Genomic DNA, 13,560 nt, shown 5'->3' with positions numbered 1-13,560 from the left:
ACATGGGCCGGCTTACCTCACAAAGAAACTAGTTTGGCACTCTCCGGTACGGTGCCTAAGATCGAGTGGCCTAAAATTCTTTCAAACGCCGAGAATCAGGAAGAAGAAAATGGGGGGTCGTGCCTTCTTTTATCTGGCGCCCAAGTATTGGAACCAGCTGCCCTGGGATATGCGCTCCTGTACAGACTTAAACATCTTCAGGAAGCACTTCAAGACCTGGCTGTTCAGCTGATCTGTTGCGGTCATTCCGAGCCTGCCTCATCTGCGCCGAGAGATCCCTTTGGGGATGATTCGTGCGCAATGTAAATGTAATAATAATAATAATAATAATTAGGTCGTTATTTCCATTCAAAACTGCTCAACACATGAGTCTGTGACAGGGAGTGGACCACGCGCTGCTGGGACGTTCCTGCAAACAGGGTTCACATTGATGGCTTTATGTTCCAGCCCTGGGTAAGGTGATGGGGAGGGTCACGAGGTGATGGGGAGGGTCACAAGGCGATGGGGAGGGTCACGAGGTGATGAGGGAGGGTCACAAGGCGATGGGGAGGGTCACGAGGTGATGGGGAGGGTCACGAAGTGATGGGGAGGGTCACGAGGTGATGGGGAGGGTCACAAGGCGATGGGGAGGGTCACGAGGTGATGGGGAGGGTCACGAGGCGATGGGGAGGGTCACAAGGTGATGGGGAGGGTCACAAAGCGATGGGGAGGGTCACGAGGTGATGGGGAGGGTGACAAGGTGATGGAGAGGGTCACAAGGTGATGGGGGAGGGTCACAAGGCGATGGGGAGGGTCACAAGGTGATGGGGAGGGTCACAAGGCGATGGGGAGGGTCACGAGGTGATGGGGAGGGTCACAAGGTGATGGAGAGGGTCACAAGGTGATGGGGGAGGGTCACATGGCGATGGGGAGGGTCACAAGGCGATGGGGAGGGTCACAAGGCGATGGGGAGGGTCACGAGGTGATGGGGAGGGTCACGAGGTGATGGGGAGGGTCACGAGGTGATGGGGAGGGTCACGAGGTGATGGGGAGGGTCACAAGGTGATGGGGAGGGTCACAAGGTGATGGGGAGGGTCACGAGGCGATGGGGAGGGTCACGAGGCGATGGGGAGGGTCACGAGGTGATGGGGAGGGTCACAAGGAGATGGGGAGGGTCACGTGGTGATGGGGAGGGTCATAGGGGGAATGAGGATGGTCACAAAGAGATGGCGGGAGGGTCGCAAGGTTCTCTGGGTCATGGAACCCCTCAGTGGCATGCATGGTGAAGGAATGTATTGTTCAGGCGCATTCGTTGATCGGGCTACGTTGTAGAGGCATGCGTGGTTTAGCCACACAACCATAGGAGTAACAGTAGTACTGGTAGTGGGAGTAGTAGTGTAGAAATAGTCACTTCAAGGCTATCTGCTCTTTCAACAACTGGTCACAGCCCCTCTGCCCTAAAGGACTTCATCAGCGCCGGGCCCTACACGCACTGCACTGCAGCACACGGCAACCCACAACACGCTGCACTGCGTACTGCTGCCCTGAGTCAACTGCTCTGCAGCACACCTCTCTGCAGCACACTGCAGCCCTTCACGCACTGCACTGCACTGCACTGCAGCGCACAGCAACCCACAACACGCTGCACTGTGTACTGCTGCCCTGAGTCAACTGCTCTGCAGCACACCTCCCTGCAGCACACTGCAGCCCTACACGCACTGCACTGCAGCGCACGCCAACCCACAACACACTGCACTGCGTACTGCTGCCCTGAGTCAACTGCTCTGCAGCACACCTCTCTGCAGCACACTGCAGCCCTTCACGCACTGCACTGCAGCGCACAGCAACCCACAACACGCTGCACTGTGTACTGCTGCCCTGAGTCAACTGCTCTGCAGCACACCTCCCTGCAGCACACTGCAGCCCTACACGCACTGCACTGCAGCGCACGCCAACCCACAACACACTGCACTGCGTACTGCTGCCCTGAGTCAACTGCTCTGCAGCACACCTCTCTGCAGCACACTGCAGCCCTTCACGCACTGCACTGCAGCGCACAGCAACCCACACCACGCTGCACTGTGTACTGCTGCCCTGAGTCAACTGCTCTGCAGCACACCTCTCTGCAGCACACTGCAGCCCTTCACGCACTGCACTGCAGCGCACAGCAACCCACAACATGCTGCACTGTGTACTGCTGCCCTGAGTCAACTGCTCTGCAGCACACCTCTCTGCAGGACACTGCAGCCCTACACGCACTGCACTGCAGCACACGCCAACCCACAACAAGCTGCACTGCGTTCTGCTGCCCTGAGTCAACTGCTCTGCAGCACACCTCCCTGCAGCACACTGCAGTCCTACATACACTGCACTGCAGCGCACGGCAACCCACAACACGCTGCACTGCATACGGCTGCCCTGAGTCAACTTCTCTGCAGGCACACCTCTCTGCAGCACACTGCAGCCCTACACGCACTGCACTGCAGCGCATAACAACCCACAACACGCTGCACTGCGTACTGCTGCCCTGAGTCAACTGCTATGCAGCACACCTCCCTGCAGCACACTGCAGCGCACGCCAACCCACAACACGCTACACTGCGTACTGCTGCCCTGAGTCAACTGCTCTGCAGCACACCTCCCTGCAGCACACTGCAGCCCTACACGCACTGCACTGCAGTGCACGCCAACCCACAACACGCTGCACTGCGTACTGCTGCCCTGAGTCAACTGCTCTGCAGCTCACCTTCCTGCAGCACACTGCAGCCCTACACGCACTGCACTGCAGCGCACGCCAACCCACAACACACTGCACTGCGTACTGCTGCCCTGAGTCAACTGCTATGCAGCACACCTCCCTGCAGCACACTGCAGCCCTACACGCACTGCACTGCAGCGCACGCCAACCCACAACACACTGCACTGCGTACTGCTGCCCTGAGTCAACTTCTCTGCAGCACACCTCTCTGCAGCACACTGCAGCCCTACACGCACTGCACTGCAGCGCACGCCAACCCACAACACACTGCACTGCGTACTGCTGCCCTGAGTCAACTTCTCTGCAGCACACCTCCCTGCAGCACTCTGCAGCCCTACACACACTGCACTGCAGCGCACGGCAACCTACAACACGCTGCACTGTGTACTGCTGCCCTGCAGCCCACGTCTCTGCAGCACACCTCCCTGCAGCACACTGCCCTGCAGCACACCGCCCTGCAGCACACCGCCCTGTAGCACACCTCCCTGCAGCCCACGTCTCTGCAGCACACCTCCCTGCAGCACACTGCCCTGTAGCACACCGCCCTGCAGCATACTGCCCCGCATAGCCCTATAACTCTTGCAACCCTCTTCATTTCTGGAGAAGGAGATGAGGCAACAACAACACCGAGAAAAGGCCTCTTTTGTGGCCTCTCAGAGGAATGGGCACTTGCCTGATACACCGATGCACATGAATGCTGCACCCTGGCAGGGTCGGATTGGTAAGGTGGGCACTCAGGCAAGGGCCGAGGGGCCGGTATCAAAGTTTCAGTTGTGGGCTGCTTTTTTGGCAGCCTGGGGGCGATTTGGGCTATGTCTGGTGTGTTCAGATGCCGCCAGCGGCCCAGTGGGTGCCTGAGTGGCCTTTCTGGGGGCCGATGGGAGGTCCTTGCTTCCCTTTTATCACCGGGCAGAGGTGTCCCTTCCCTTCTCTCCTGGGCCGGCCCATTAATCTGTGCATACTGAGTGGGGGCGGCGGGGGGGGGGGGGACCTGAGCAGAAGTGGTCTCGCGTGTTTTCAGGTGTTTATAAAACTTCGCTAAAGCAGTGTTTTGAAGAAAGGCAATATGCAAATGTGGGCCACTTTTTTTAGTGTGCCCTGGCCGATTTTTAATCCCAATCCAACCCTGCACCCTGGTGCTCAGCTGGACTCACTCCTAATGCCCCCCCCCCCTCTCCCCGGGCCGCAGGGTGGCTGCTCTGGAGCTTGCCTGGCGTGGAGAGGGTTAACCCCCCTCCAGTCAGTCTCGCTCTCGGCTGCCAGGGCTCCCCTGCCAGTGGCCCTTCGCTTTTGGCTCCCTCACTCCTCGCTCCTCATTGGCCCCGAGAGGGTTTTTTTTTTTTGACAGGCACAGGCAGCCTGCGCGGCTCTTCCAGAGCGAGAGGAAAGCGTCCCCAGCAGTTTGCATCAATCAGGGGTGGACTCGGCGAGGCACGGACTGCGAGGCGCTGTGCGCGGGCCTGGGGGCTCCCTCGGCCAGCCCTGTCAGGGGGTGGGGGTCTCATCGGATCCTGCACTGCGGGGGGCGAGCTTCACTTCGGGCCCCTCTTGTAGGAGACTGCTGGCCCCGGACGCTGCACTCAAGACAGAGCTGATCTGGGGGTGACTCGGGATAGTCGCATTTGACCCCTGACGCGCACTGAAGCCGTGCGCAGGAGCTGCGTCTTCTGCCCATGAACCCGGAAGGCTGTTGGATGAAGAACTTTTGGGGGGGATGCCGGGACGTGACAGTTTGGCACCTGCGTCCTGTGCGCCCCAGGACTGTGTTTGCTGGTGCTGGCGGAGACCCGAGGCCGTGCCAACTTGGCTGAGAGAGACCGAGCTGTGATTTGGGGGTGGCTGGCGGAGACCAGAGTCCCTGTTGGCTGAAAGAAAGCGAGATGTGTTTTGGGGGTGCCTAGGAGGCAGGCCCTCCCCCAGCAGGCTACAGGACTGAGCTGCGTTCTTTGAGTGGCCACCGAAGGGCACCTCGCCCAGGAGTCTCAAGGGCTGAGAGTTCTGTATTTGGGGACCCCTTGTTCTCCGGGACCCTTGCTACCACTCGTCAGGTCGGGATTTGGGGGGCTCCGCTTTGCCCGCTGCCGAGGAGCAGACAATGAGCGAGAGGCGGAGATGCGCCGTCGCCCTGAGCACCAGAGCGCACGCCTTCTCGGTGGAGGCCCTGATCGGATCGGGTAAGAAGAGGAAGCTGCGGGCCTGGCAGGACAGGGGCCTGGACCTATCGATGGACAGCCTCAGCCCCCCCGGGGGCCTGGAGGAGGCCGACGAGGAGCACCCCGGACACTGCCTGGACCTCAACCCCGGTGAGTGCGCCCCTGGAGGAGGCCGTAGGCGGCATCGCTAGGCAGGGCCGGGGGTGTCTGGGGCAGGAGAGATTTAAAACATGTTGGGGGGGGGGGGACTGTCTATGGACTGGGGCCACGTGCCAATGACTATATTGGCCTTTAGCATGCACGTCTAGCGCGCACTGACACGTCCGCCTTTCACCCGGCGTGCACAGCGGGGACCCCTGAACAGCACTGCACCAACACTTTGTAACCTCTGACCCTGCCAGGTTTGTGCCCTGGGGCCACCGCCCAGCATTCTAGATCAAGTGGGTCCTTACAGGGGGGAGGATGTGGCGTTAAGGCCTCAGCTGCCGACTTTGGAACTGCGGAACCAGGTTGGAATCTCGGCTTCGGCGCAGCACCCTGTGATTCTGAGCAAATCACTGGGGGCATATTATCAAGGACGGCATTAACATTATCGCCGGTTTAGCGACAGAAAACTGCCGCTAATGCGGCGATAATGGGCTTGATAATATGCTGCAGAGAGTTCCAATAGAAGCCCATGTTGGCACCAGAACATGGGCTTATATGGGAATTCTCAACGGCATATTATCAAGCCCATTATCGCCGCTTTAGCGGCAGTTTTCTGCCGCTAAAGCGGCGATCATTTTAACGCCGTTTCTTGATAATATGCCCGTAATCTCCCCGGGGCCTAAATGAATCTGACCTTGTAGAGTGCTCCTGAGGGCGAGTTCGGGCAAAATAAAATTGTAAAAATAAGACCGACAGGGGTCAACTTATGACGTCTGTTGACGGGGCTGCGCCATGTTCAGGCCTGGGGGGCAAGGCTCCCCGGAATCTGCTGTCAGGGGTGACTTGTATAAATCAGAGGCATTTTAAGGATTTTGGGGACCCGGCCAAAGGTACTTTTGGGGACCTCCGTTCGGAACGGCCTTGGATTTATTTATCCAGTTGCATCCCTTTCATGCCCCCTTAGGCCGGGTCACTGACACCGACAGACAGACACCCGTCGAAACCCTAAATGTGTTCACATCCCAGCTCGGTGGGGTCGTGGCTGTGTGTCCAATGTTGTCACAGCAGCAGCTCATATTACTGCAAATAATCTCTGGGACCCCCTCCCCACCCCCATTTCTCACACGAGAGCTCCTGTTTTGATCTGAAAGAAACTTTTTTTTATTGCTGTTGCATGAAAAATAAACACGGCATTTCTCGCACAAGGTCTGTAATTGGTTCCCAGAATCACCCACATTAAAAATAAATTAAAGGAGAAAACAGTATTAAAAACAATCTGTTTAGGAATTGTTCATGGTCACCAGGGCAAGACTTTCTGCTGAACCGAGCCGGCTCTATCAGGGGCCCCTGGAAGGCCGGGCCCTGGGCAGCCCATACTTTGCCCATGTCTTAAAACGTTTCTGGTACAAATATTTATTTATGGTGCCGCATAGCGCCAACCCTTAGCGCCACGACTGCCTCAGGCCCGTCGGTCAGTGGTGCCCACCAGGTGCCCCGCCGCGCTGCCGGTTTATGATTCATACCTTTTCTTTGTTTGCAGTTTTTATAAAGCGTGGACTGACCCGAGGGCACTGGTGCGCTTCACATGACTTACATTACACATGGGCACTTTTCTTTTTTTTTAAAGCATGGGGAGGCTGAGTGATTTGCCCAGAGTCACGGGATGTTGAGCTGACGCCGGGACTCAACCCGGTTCCCCAGTTCTAGTTTCTCTTTCCAGGTTTGTTGTGAGCAGGCCAGGCCCCCCCTGGCCCCGGGAGCTCACCGAGTTTCACTCTCTGTGGCCCCGGAGCGGGCCAGGGGTGACACTGTATGGATTACCCTCTCATGGCGCCGTGGTTCGTTGACCAGGGTGGTGTCGGTGTAGGGCAGCTTGACTCCTTTCTAGCGCTTCGGAATTCTCCGTCCCGGGGCAGCTTCGGCACTTTCTGACGACATTGAATGCACCTTCCATGACCCCTTCGTACATCATCATCATTTTAGTGAACCTCGGATAAAATGTGTCCGCCGAGCCTGACCTCGGCGTGGGGTCGGTGAGACGTGCGTGAAGCGCTGCACCCCCAACCCCCCCCCCCCCCCCGCACACACACACACACACCTGACCCCCCTCTAGGCACCCTCAGCCTGACCTCGGCGTGGGGTCGGTGCCCCGGTGAGAGGTGCGTGAAGCTCTGCACCCCTACAACCCCCCCCCCCCCCCCCCCCAGCGTCTTCCCAGTTTTGCCTCTGTAAGTTTCAGCGTTTAAGACCTGCCGACACTTCCGGGGAGAAAAGGGACTTTCGGAGTTTGGTGCAGAAAACAGCGATTTCCGCGAGTCCTGCCCCGTTTTTTGCCAAACAGTCGTCATTCTGGAGTTTATTGCACCCAATGCTCCCCGATCCCGCAGTGCCGGGGTCTCTAAGGTCCCTTAAATGTCGCGCCTTTTACGGGGGCTGCAGTTAGGCCCGAGAGCACTTTCTCGAATTCAGAACAATATTGGGTTCTTCTCAGAGACTGAAGCGAGCGGCCCCGGGTGCAGAACACGTTTTAAAGCCCATATGTGCCTCCACCCGTTTCCCGGAAGTCTCCTCCCAGGGCCACATGAAAGATTGTTAGTGATGTGCACCGCCCCCGGCTGGACTCAGGGGCCCGATGTCCACCGCCCCGGCTCCCGGAGTCCACCGCCCCCGGCTGGACTCAGGGGCCTGATGTCCACCGCCCCCGGCTGGACTCAGGGGCCTGATGTCCACCGCCCCGGCTCCCGGAGTCCACCGCCCCCGGCTGGACTCAGGGACCTGATGTCCACCGCCACCCGGACTCAGGCCGCCGCTCTCTGTTTATTATTGTGATTACACACTTTGCACATCTCAGCGCCGCGAAGGTGCCAGGGGGCGCTCGGCGCTTTTCAACACACCTACACAAATAAATGGCATCTCTCGAGTGTCGCGCAGTCCCAGAGCTGCGCGCGGTCTCCATCGGACCCGGGAGGCCCCCTCTCACCTTGAACCCTCCAGGGTGTGGCGGGGTTGATGGTTTCGGCACAAGGTGCTTCGAGGAGCTGAGGTTTAGGGTCGGCACTAAGAAGTCCCTGGCTGTGCGTCTGCCCCTCGGCAGAGACCACCCGACCAGCTCTGGAAGGCTGAAAGGCCAGGGTGGCCTCGCCTGCAGCCAGCAGGTTACCCAGATCTGCGCAGCCGGGCCGCGACCTACTGACTGAAAGCCCAAAATATTTTATTTTATAGTTCTGGCAAAACCTGCACTTGATAAACGCATCACTTATACATTCATCGAGGGAATTAAAAAACATATAACATTGGATAATACCAGTACATTTACAAGGGTTTTTTGCCAGTGTACATTTCTCACAGCGCTTTTCCAAACAAACTACTTCTCAAACAGGCAACATGTTTCCCTGCTGTTGAGTGACTGAGATTCATATGAATAATTGTAGCGCCTCGCCAATGGGAGCGGCCTCGTGGAGGCACAAACGCCTTACAAAAAATGTATTTAAAATTATTAAACTTATAACCGCAGATTCTGCTGTAATGATTGATTGCGGAACAGGCTCGCGCAAAACGCAGAATTGAACTGAACGCACTGCATTATATATATAAATAAATATATATATATATAGATGATTAAGGCTGTTGAAAGAGCCGAAACGCTCCTCAGTCCAGAGTGACCGATTTTAAATAAAGCGCTGCGTTTCCTCCATCCTCGGGCGCCGTTTCTTTCTTTGATACGGAAGGACTGTTTTGGTGTTTTATATATATATATCTGTATGTCTCATCACCTATAGATGCTCCTGAGCTCAGAGACGCGACTCCTTGGAGGAAAGTTCCACCGAACCTTTATTCAAAGACCGGCTCCCCCTTTCCTGGTTCATGAGCCGATCCCTGGCGCGTTCCGGCGCTGCTGCCCCTTAATCATAGGGGGGGGGGGGGGGCGCTGCACAGACCCTGGAACCGCACTGCAGACCGTGCTCTCCCTTTGCATGCGCTCTCCAGAGAGTATGTATGCGTATATATATATATATATACGAACAAGGCTTGGAGGCCTGGCTCAAACGGCCGCTGCTCCAAACCGTCCGTACGGATCAACCAGGCCAGACCCCTTATAAATGCTCAATATTCCTGATCACCAAAGTGAAAAGATGGCGACGCCGTGTCAGCTGACAATTCAATAATTGGTATTTCAGCAAGACACGGCGTCGCCATCTTTTCACTTTGGTGATCAGGAATATTGAGGATTTATATATATATCTCACTGTTAAAGTTACTGGCGCCCACTCCTCATTGGTGCGCAGTTCATGGACCTTCGGCTAAATGAAAACCTGTGTCAAACCGTCAACACGCTCTCACCGCAGAGGTTTCTGCAGGTACTTCACGGCCTTTTTTATTTATTGTATTTGTATTGGTTTCTTTATCGCTGGCGAGGCCTAAACGCGCCGCAGGGAGCGCAGGGACCGGGGCCTAAAAGCAAACCGTTAATCGAGGGGGGTTTATGTGTGCCATAGGGGCGGGGGAGAGGGCGAGCAGCACACGGTGTTGGATCTTCAGAAATATACAAAGGAGGCGCTGACGACGACACGGCCGGGGCCGCGAGACAACACCCGGGAGAGAGGGGCGCCGGCAGAAAGGGGGGTGGGGGGGCTCTGTGGCTCTGTGGCCGGAGCCTCGAGGGTCGTTCAAAAGCAGAAGCTTCGGGGAAGGCCGCAGCGCAGGTGAAAAGAGGAGTCGATGCATCCATGAACCGATGGTTAAAATGCGGAGCCCCGGCGCTGAAACGTGCGGCACGGGGGTCAAGGGCGAGTGTGAGGGGGGAGGGAGCGAAGGTGGGGGAGAGACTCCTGTGTGATGGAGCAACACTGAGGGAGATACCGGACTTCAGCTACTGTCATTCTTCAGGGACGCTACACAGAATAGTTTAAAAATAAATATATGTTATTACAGTGCCCACATACCATGGGAATAACTAACAGCGCTACACAAAAGCGCATGGAATAATGTACCACAAATAATAGAATGGCTGAATCTGTAAGATTTAAGTTAGACAAACCCAAGTCCACGATTTTTTTTGGGGGGGGGGGGGGGGGGGGTGAACAGTTGTCTTTTTTTAAAAGGAAGGTGTAGAAATGTAGCATTTTTTTCTCCGGAAACCGAGCTTAACCGTTGCATGAAATCCGAAGAGGCCTTACTTGTTTTCACAGAAACACACACTGAATTCTCCTTTTTTCAACAAAAAGAAAACACACACACACAAAAAAACCTGTAGGATTTTATAGTTTTCATCTCGGAAAAGGCCGTAAGCTCACGATTTGTTTTCTAACGACGTACACAAATCGATCATGGTAGCGCCATGAGATGAAGACGTGGGCGCTGCGCGGGTGTTACCAGAGCCTGCCGGATTCTAATCTTTATTTGGCGAATTATTCCTCCTAATCCAGTGTGTATCTACGGGGACTTTAAAAATAAGAGCGGTGTTTGCCATGGTGCGCAGCACTCACGGGCGCCTCCGTCTACTCACAACTGTTTTAGCTGAAAATGGGGAAATTTAAAACTTTAGCGTTTCCGGGCTCGCGAGCGGGCGAAGGCGCGTTTTACTTAAATATTTTACTTGTTTCTTTTTTTTCATATTTATTATTAATTGTATTGTTTGTTTATTTTGGGAGTGCTCTGCCAGGCCTGCGCCGCGCCATTGACACCACGTGTACTGATGAGATATTACATTTTAGGGAGACTCTGGAGCCGCCGGCTCCGTCTGGCTCCGCTTTACGCACCTTTCCTCCTCCTCTTCGCACAATGCCAGCCCCTGCCTTGTGCAACCATCCCGGAAGACCAAAGGTTGGTAAAAAGTGATGCACAAGGCACTGGCGCGAGGTGGGGTGAACTGTCATCACACGCAGCCCGAGACGAGAGCCCCCCGAGACGGATCAGCGAGTTAAGGGCCCGCAGCTGATGTCTGTTTGTGACCTGTAGGTCCAGAGCTTGAATCTGGCAGGGCTCACTCACAAATCGAACTGGACGGGCTTTTGAGACGGAAGAATATGGTGACTTGACCTACCTACTACTTTAAAGGACACATAAGATGCACATGTCTGGATAATCTTACTCACTAACAGTTTGTGTTAAATATGTTCCACGATGGACATCTGACAAATAGAGACATAAAAAGAGTTTTGTTGAGCCCTGAAGAAGTCCATGTTTGGACGAAACGCGTCCGCATAATGAATAAAGATGAAAAACCAACTCCAACTGAATAACGTCATTTCTTTGTATAAGCATACAATTCTATGATAATTGTACCTAATTGTGGGTTGGTGAGAACACTATTACTTACAAGTGTGCAGGGCCACCTCTTGCTGCCAATCCAGCCTTCCAGCTGGCACATGAAGTGCAATACGCCGAATGCGCGCACAGGTGTGGTATAAGCCGTTAGTTGAATATGACATTATTAGAACTGTATACCATGCCGTGAGTGGGCACCACTGGGCTTCTGGTCCAAGGTGTGGTGGCAGGTCGATGAAATGCGAGCATTCCGGTGGGTGAACCCACGTCTCCGCGCTCACGGAGGCCACAAGACCCACAGACACGACGGGACCCTTTTTATCCAAATGCGTATTTACGCACAGGGCGCGTCCGACCGCGCCCGAGGGGGTCGTGACTTCGAGTCTTTTCTTGAGCACACGGGCCGCGTGCAGGATACACCGAGGGGGCACCAGGGCTGGTCAGGGCCCGGAACCAGCAGGAGGGGGTTAGGAGGGGGCCCAGGCGGTGTTCGGAGACGCACAACTCTTTAGCCCAGAGCGTTTCCGTTCGGAATTTGCGCACTTCTGCATGTTTCGAACGACAACTCTGGACGTCCTTTTTAATTGGTGCGATAATATTTTTGGAAAATGATGCTGCAACCCATCTTGATTTTGGTCACAGATGCAACCGTTTTGCACATCTCGTTCGAAGACGCCTGACCGTACGCGGCCGTTACCGAAAGAAGCTAACACCTTAAATGCGGCGCAGGATTAACAGTAAAAGGGCTGCGCCGGGACACAGTTTGGAAAATTAAACCTTGACCTTGAACCTTTGTGGTGTTGCGTTGCATGGGTTCATGAGATCTGTTTAAAGTGCCCCAGTAATAAAAACTGATTCGCTGGTCATGAGTGGGTCAGGGTTCCCCACCCTTGCACAATTCCCTATTCCCGAGGGGCGGAATTCCGATACACTTGGTATCCCGGGGTTTCGAATCCCGGGGTACAGGAAACACTGCCCGCACCTCTGAGACACTCGTGATCGCGGCCTCAGACGGAGAGGAGATAGATAGACAGACAGAGAGACATAAAGACAGACGGATTACTTTTCCTTACCTATAGAAGGTCACTGTATTATGGCTGAGAGTTCCCGCCCCACACGCCTCTAACATGTATTCCTGATGTGGGCCGTGGACTGTAGACGGCTCTTTTCAGCCAGGGTCTGCGGCCCGCGAATCGCCGTGGTGGGTGTAAGTGAGCGTCCGTGGGGTCGCCCAGGGTCCCCTGTAAGGCGCTTTTCCTTCAGGTGAACAGATCGGCTTGTTGATGTCTGAGTGTGCTTGTGTGCGTGTGCATGTATGTCCGTGTATGTGTGCATGTGTGTGCGTGTATGTGTGCTTGTGTGTGTGTGCCTGTGTATGTGTGCGTGTATGTGTGCTTGTGTGTGTGTATGCCTGTGCATGTGTGTGTGTGCATGTATGTGCGTGTATGTGTGCATGTGTGTGCGTGTATGTGTGCTTGTGTGTGTGTGTGCCTGTGTATGTGTGCGTGTATGTGTGTGCGTGAGTGTGTGCCTGTGCATGTGTGTGCCTGTGCATGTGTGTGCGTGTATGTGTGCTTGTGTGTGCGTGTATGTGTGCTTGTGTGTGTGTGTGCCTGTGTATGTGTGCGTGTATGTGTGTGCGTGTGTGTGTGCCTGTGCATGTGTGTGCGTGTGCCTGTGTGTGTGTGTGTGCGTGTGCCTGTGTGTGTGTGTGCGTGTGTGTGTGCGTGTATGTGTGTGCGTGTGTGTTTGTGTGCCTGTGTATGTTTAAGTGCTTTTATTGCACAAAATACAGTGGTATAAAACTCATATTTTACAGGGAAACATGATATATGAAAATAATGCCACAGCTTCCTGTGAACTACAGATTTGATAATGTCGGACTTCCAACCACTCCGCAAAGCGTTAACCAAGTAACGAGTTACCGACCAGTAGGATGTGTGCGCAGTTTTGTAAATTATGCATCAAAATGTGTTGTACATTCCATGTCACCATTTGAGACAGAAACGGCGCTTTTGATGAATTCAGCACATTTTTCCTATTAATACAGAAAATCCCTAATTGTTAGGAGTGTGAAATGTACTCACTTTGCTTTCACATAATTATTTGAAATGTTGGGACCGTGAGTGGAAATTGCATGTAATTATGTGGAATGCAAATCCGTCTTTTAGAATTAAATTGTTGCACAAATGCTTCCTGGCTCAATGTCTGATGCGATTGTGCATTTCACGCTCAACAGAAGTGCAAACCCCTCCG

General features: G+C 54.7%; 1 protein-coding gene across 1 annotated transcript in view; it reads left to right on the top strand.

Annotated features, from left to right (window-relative positions):
* The first annotated feature begins 4,146 nt into the window (after window positions 1-4,146).
* Window positions 4,147-13,560, top strand: part of TBX15 (T-box transcription factor 15) — a 283,475-nt gene continuing 274,061 nt past the window's right edge. Inside the window, exon 1 of the mRNA XM_085620709.1 lies at window positions 4,147-5,040. Within this exon, the coding sequence (XP_085476835.1) occupies window positions 4,833-5,040 (208 nt within the window). The 5' untranslated portion in view covers window positions 4,147-4,832. The remainder of the gene's footprint in view (window positions 5,041-13,560) is intronic.

This window comes from Triturus cristatus, chromosome 8, assembly GCF_964204655.1.
Source record: "Triturus cristatus chromosome 8, aTriCri1.1, whole genome shotgun sequence".
In the NCBI taxonomy this organism is placed as follows: domain Eukaryota; kingdom Metazoa; phylum Chordata; class Amphibia; order Caudata; family Salamandridae; genus Triturus; species Triturus cristatus.
This window is presented reverse-complemented; position numbering and strand designations above follow the sequence as displayed.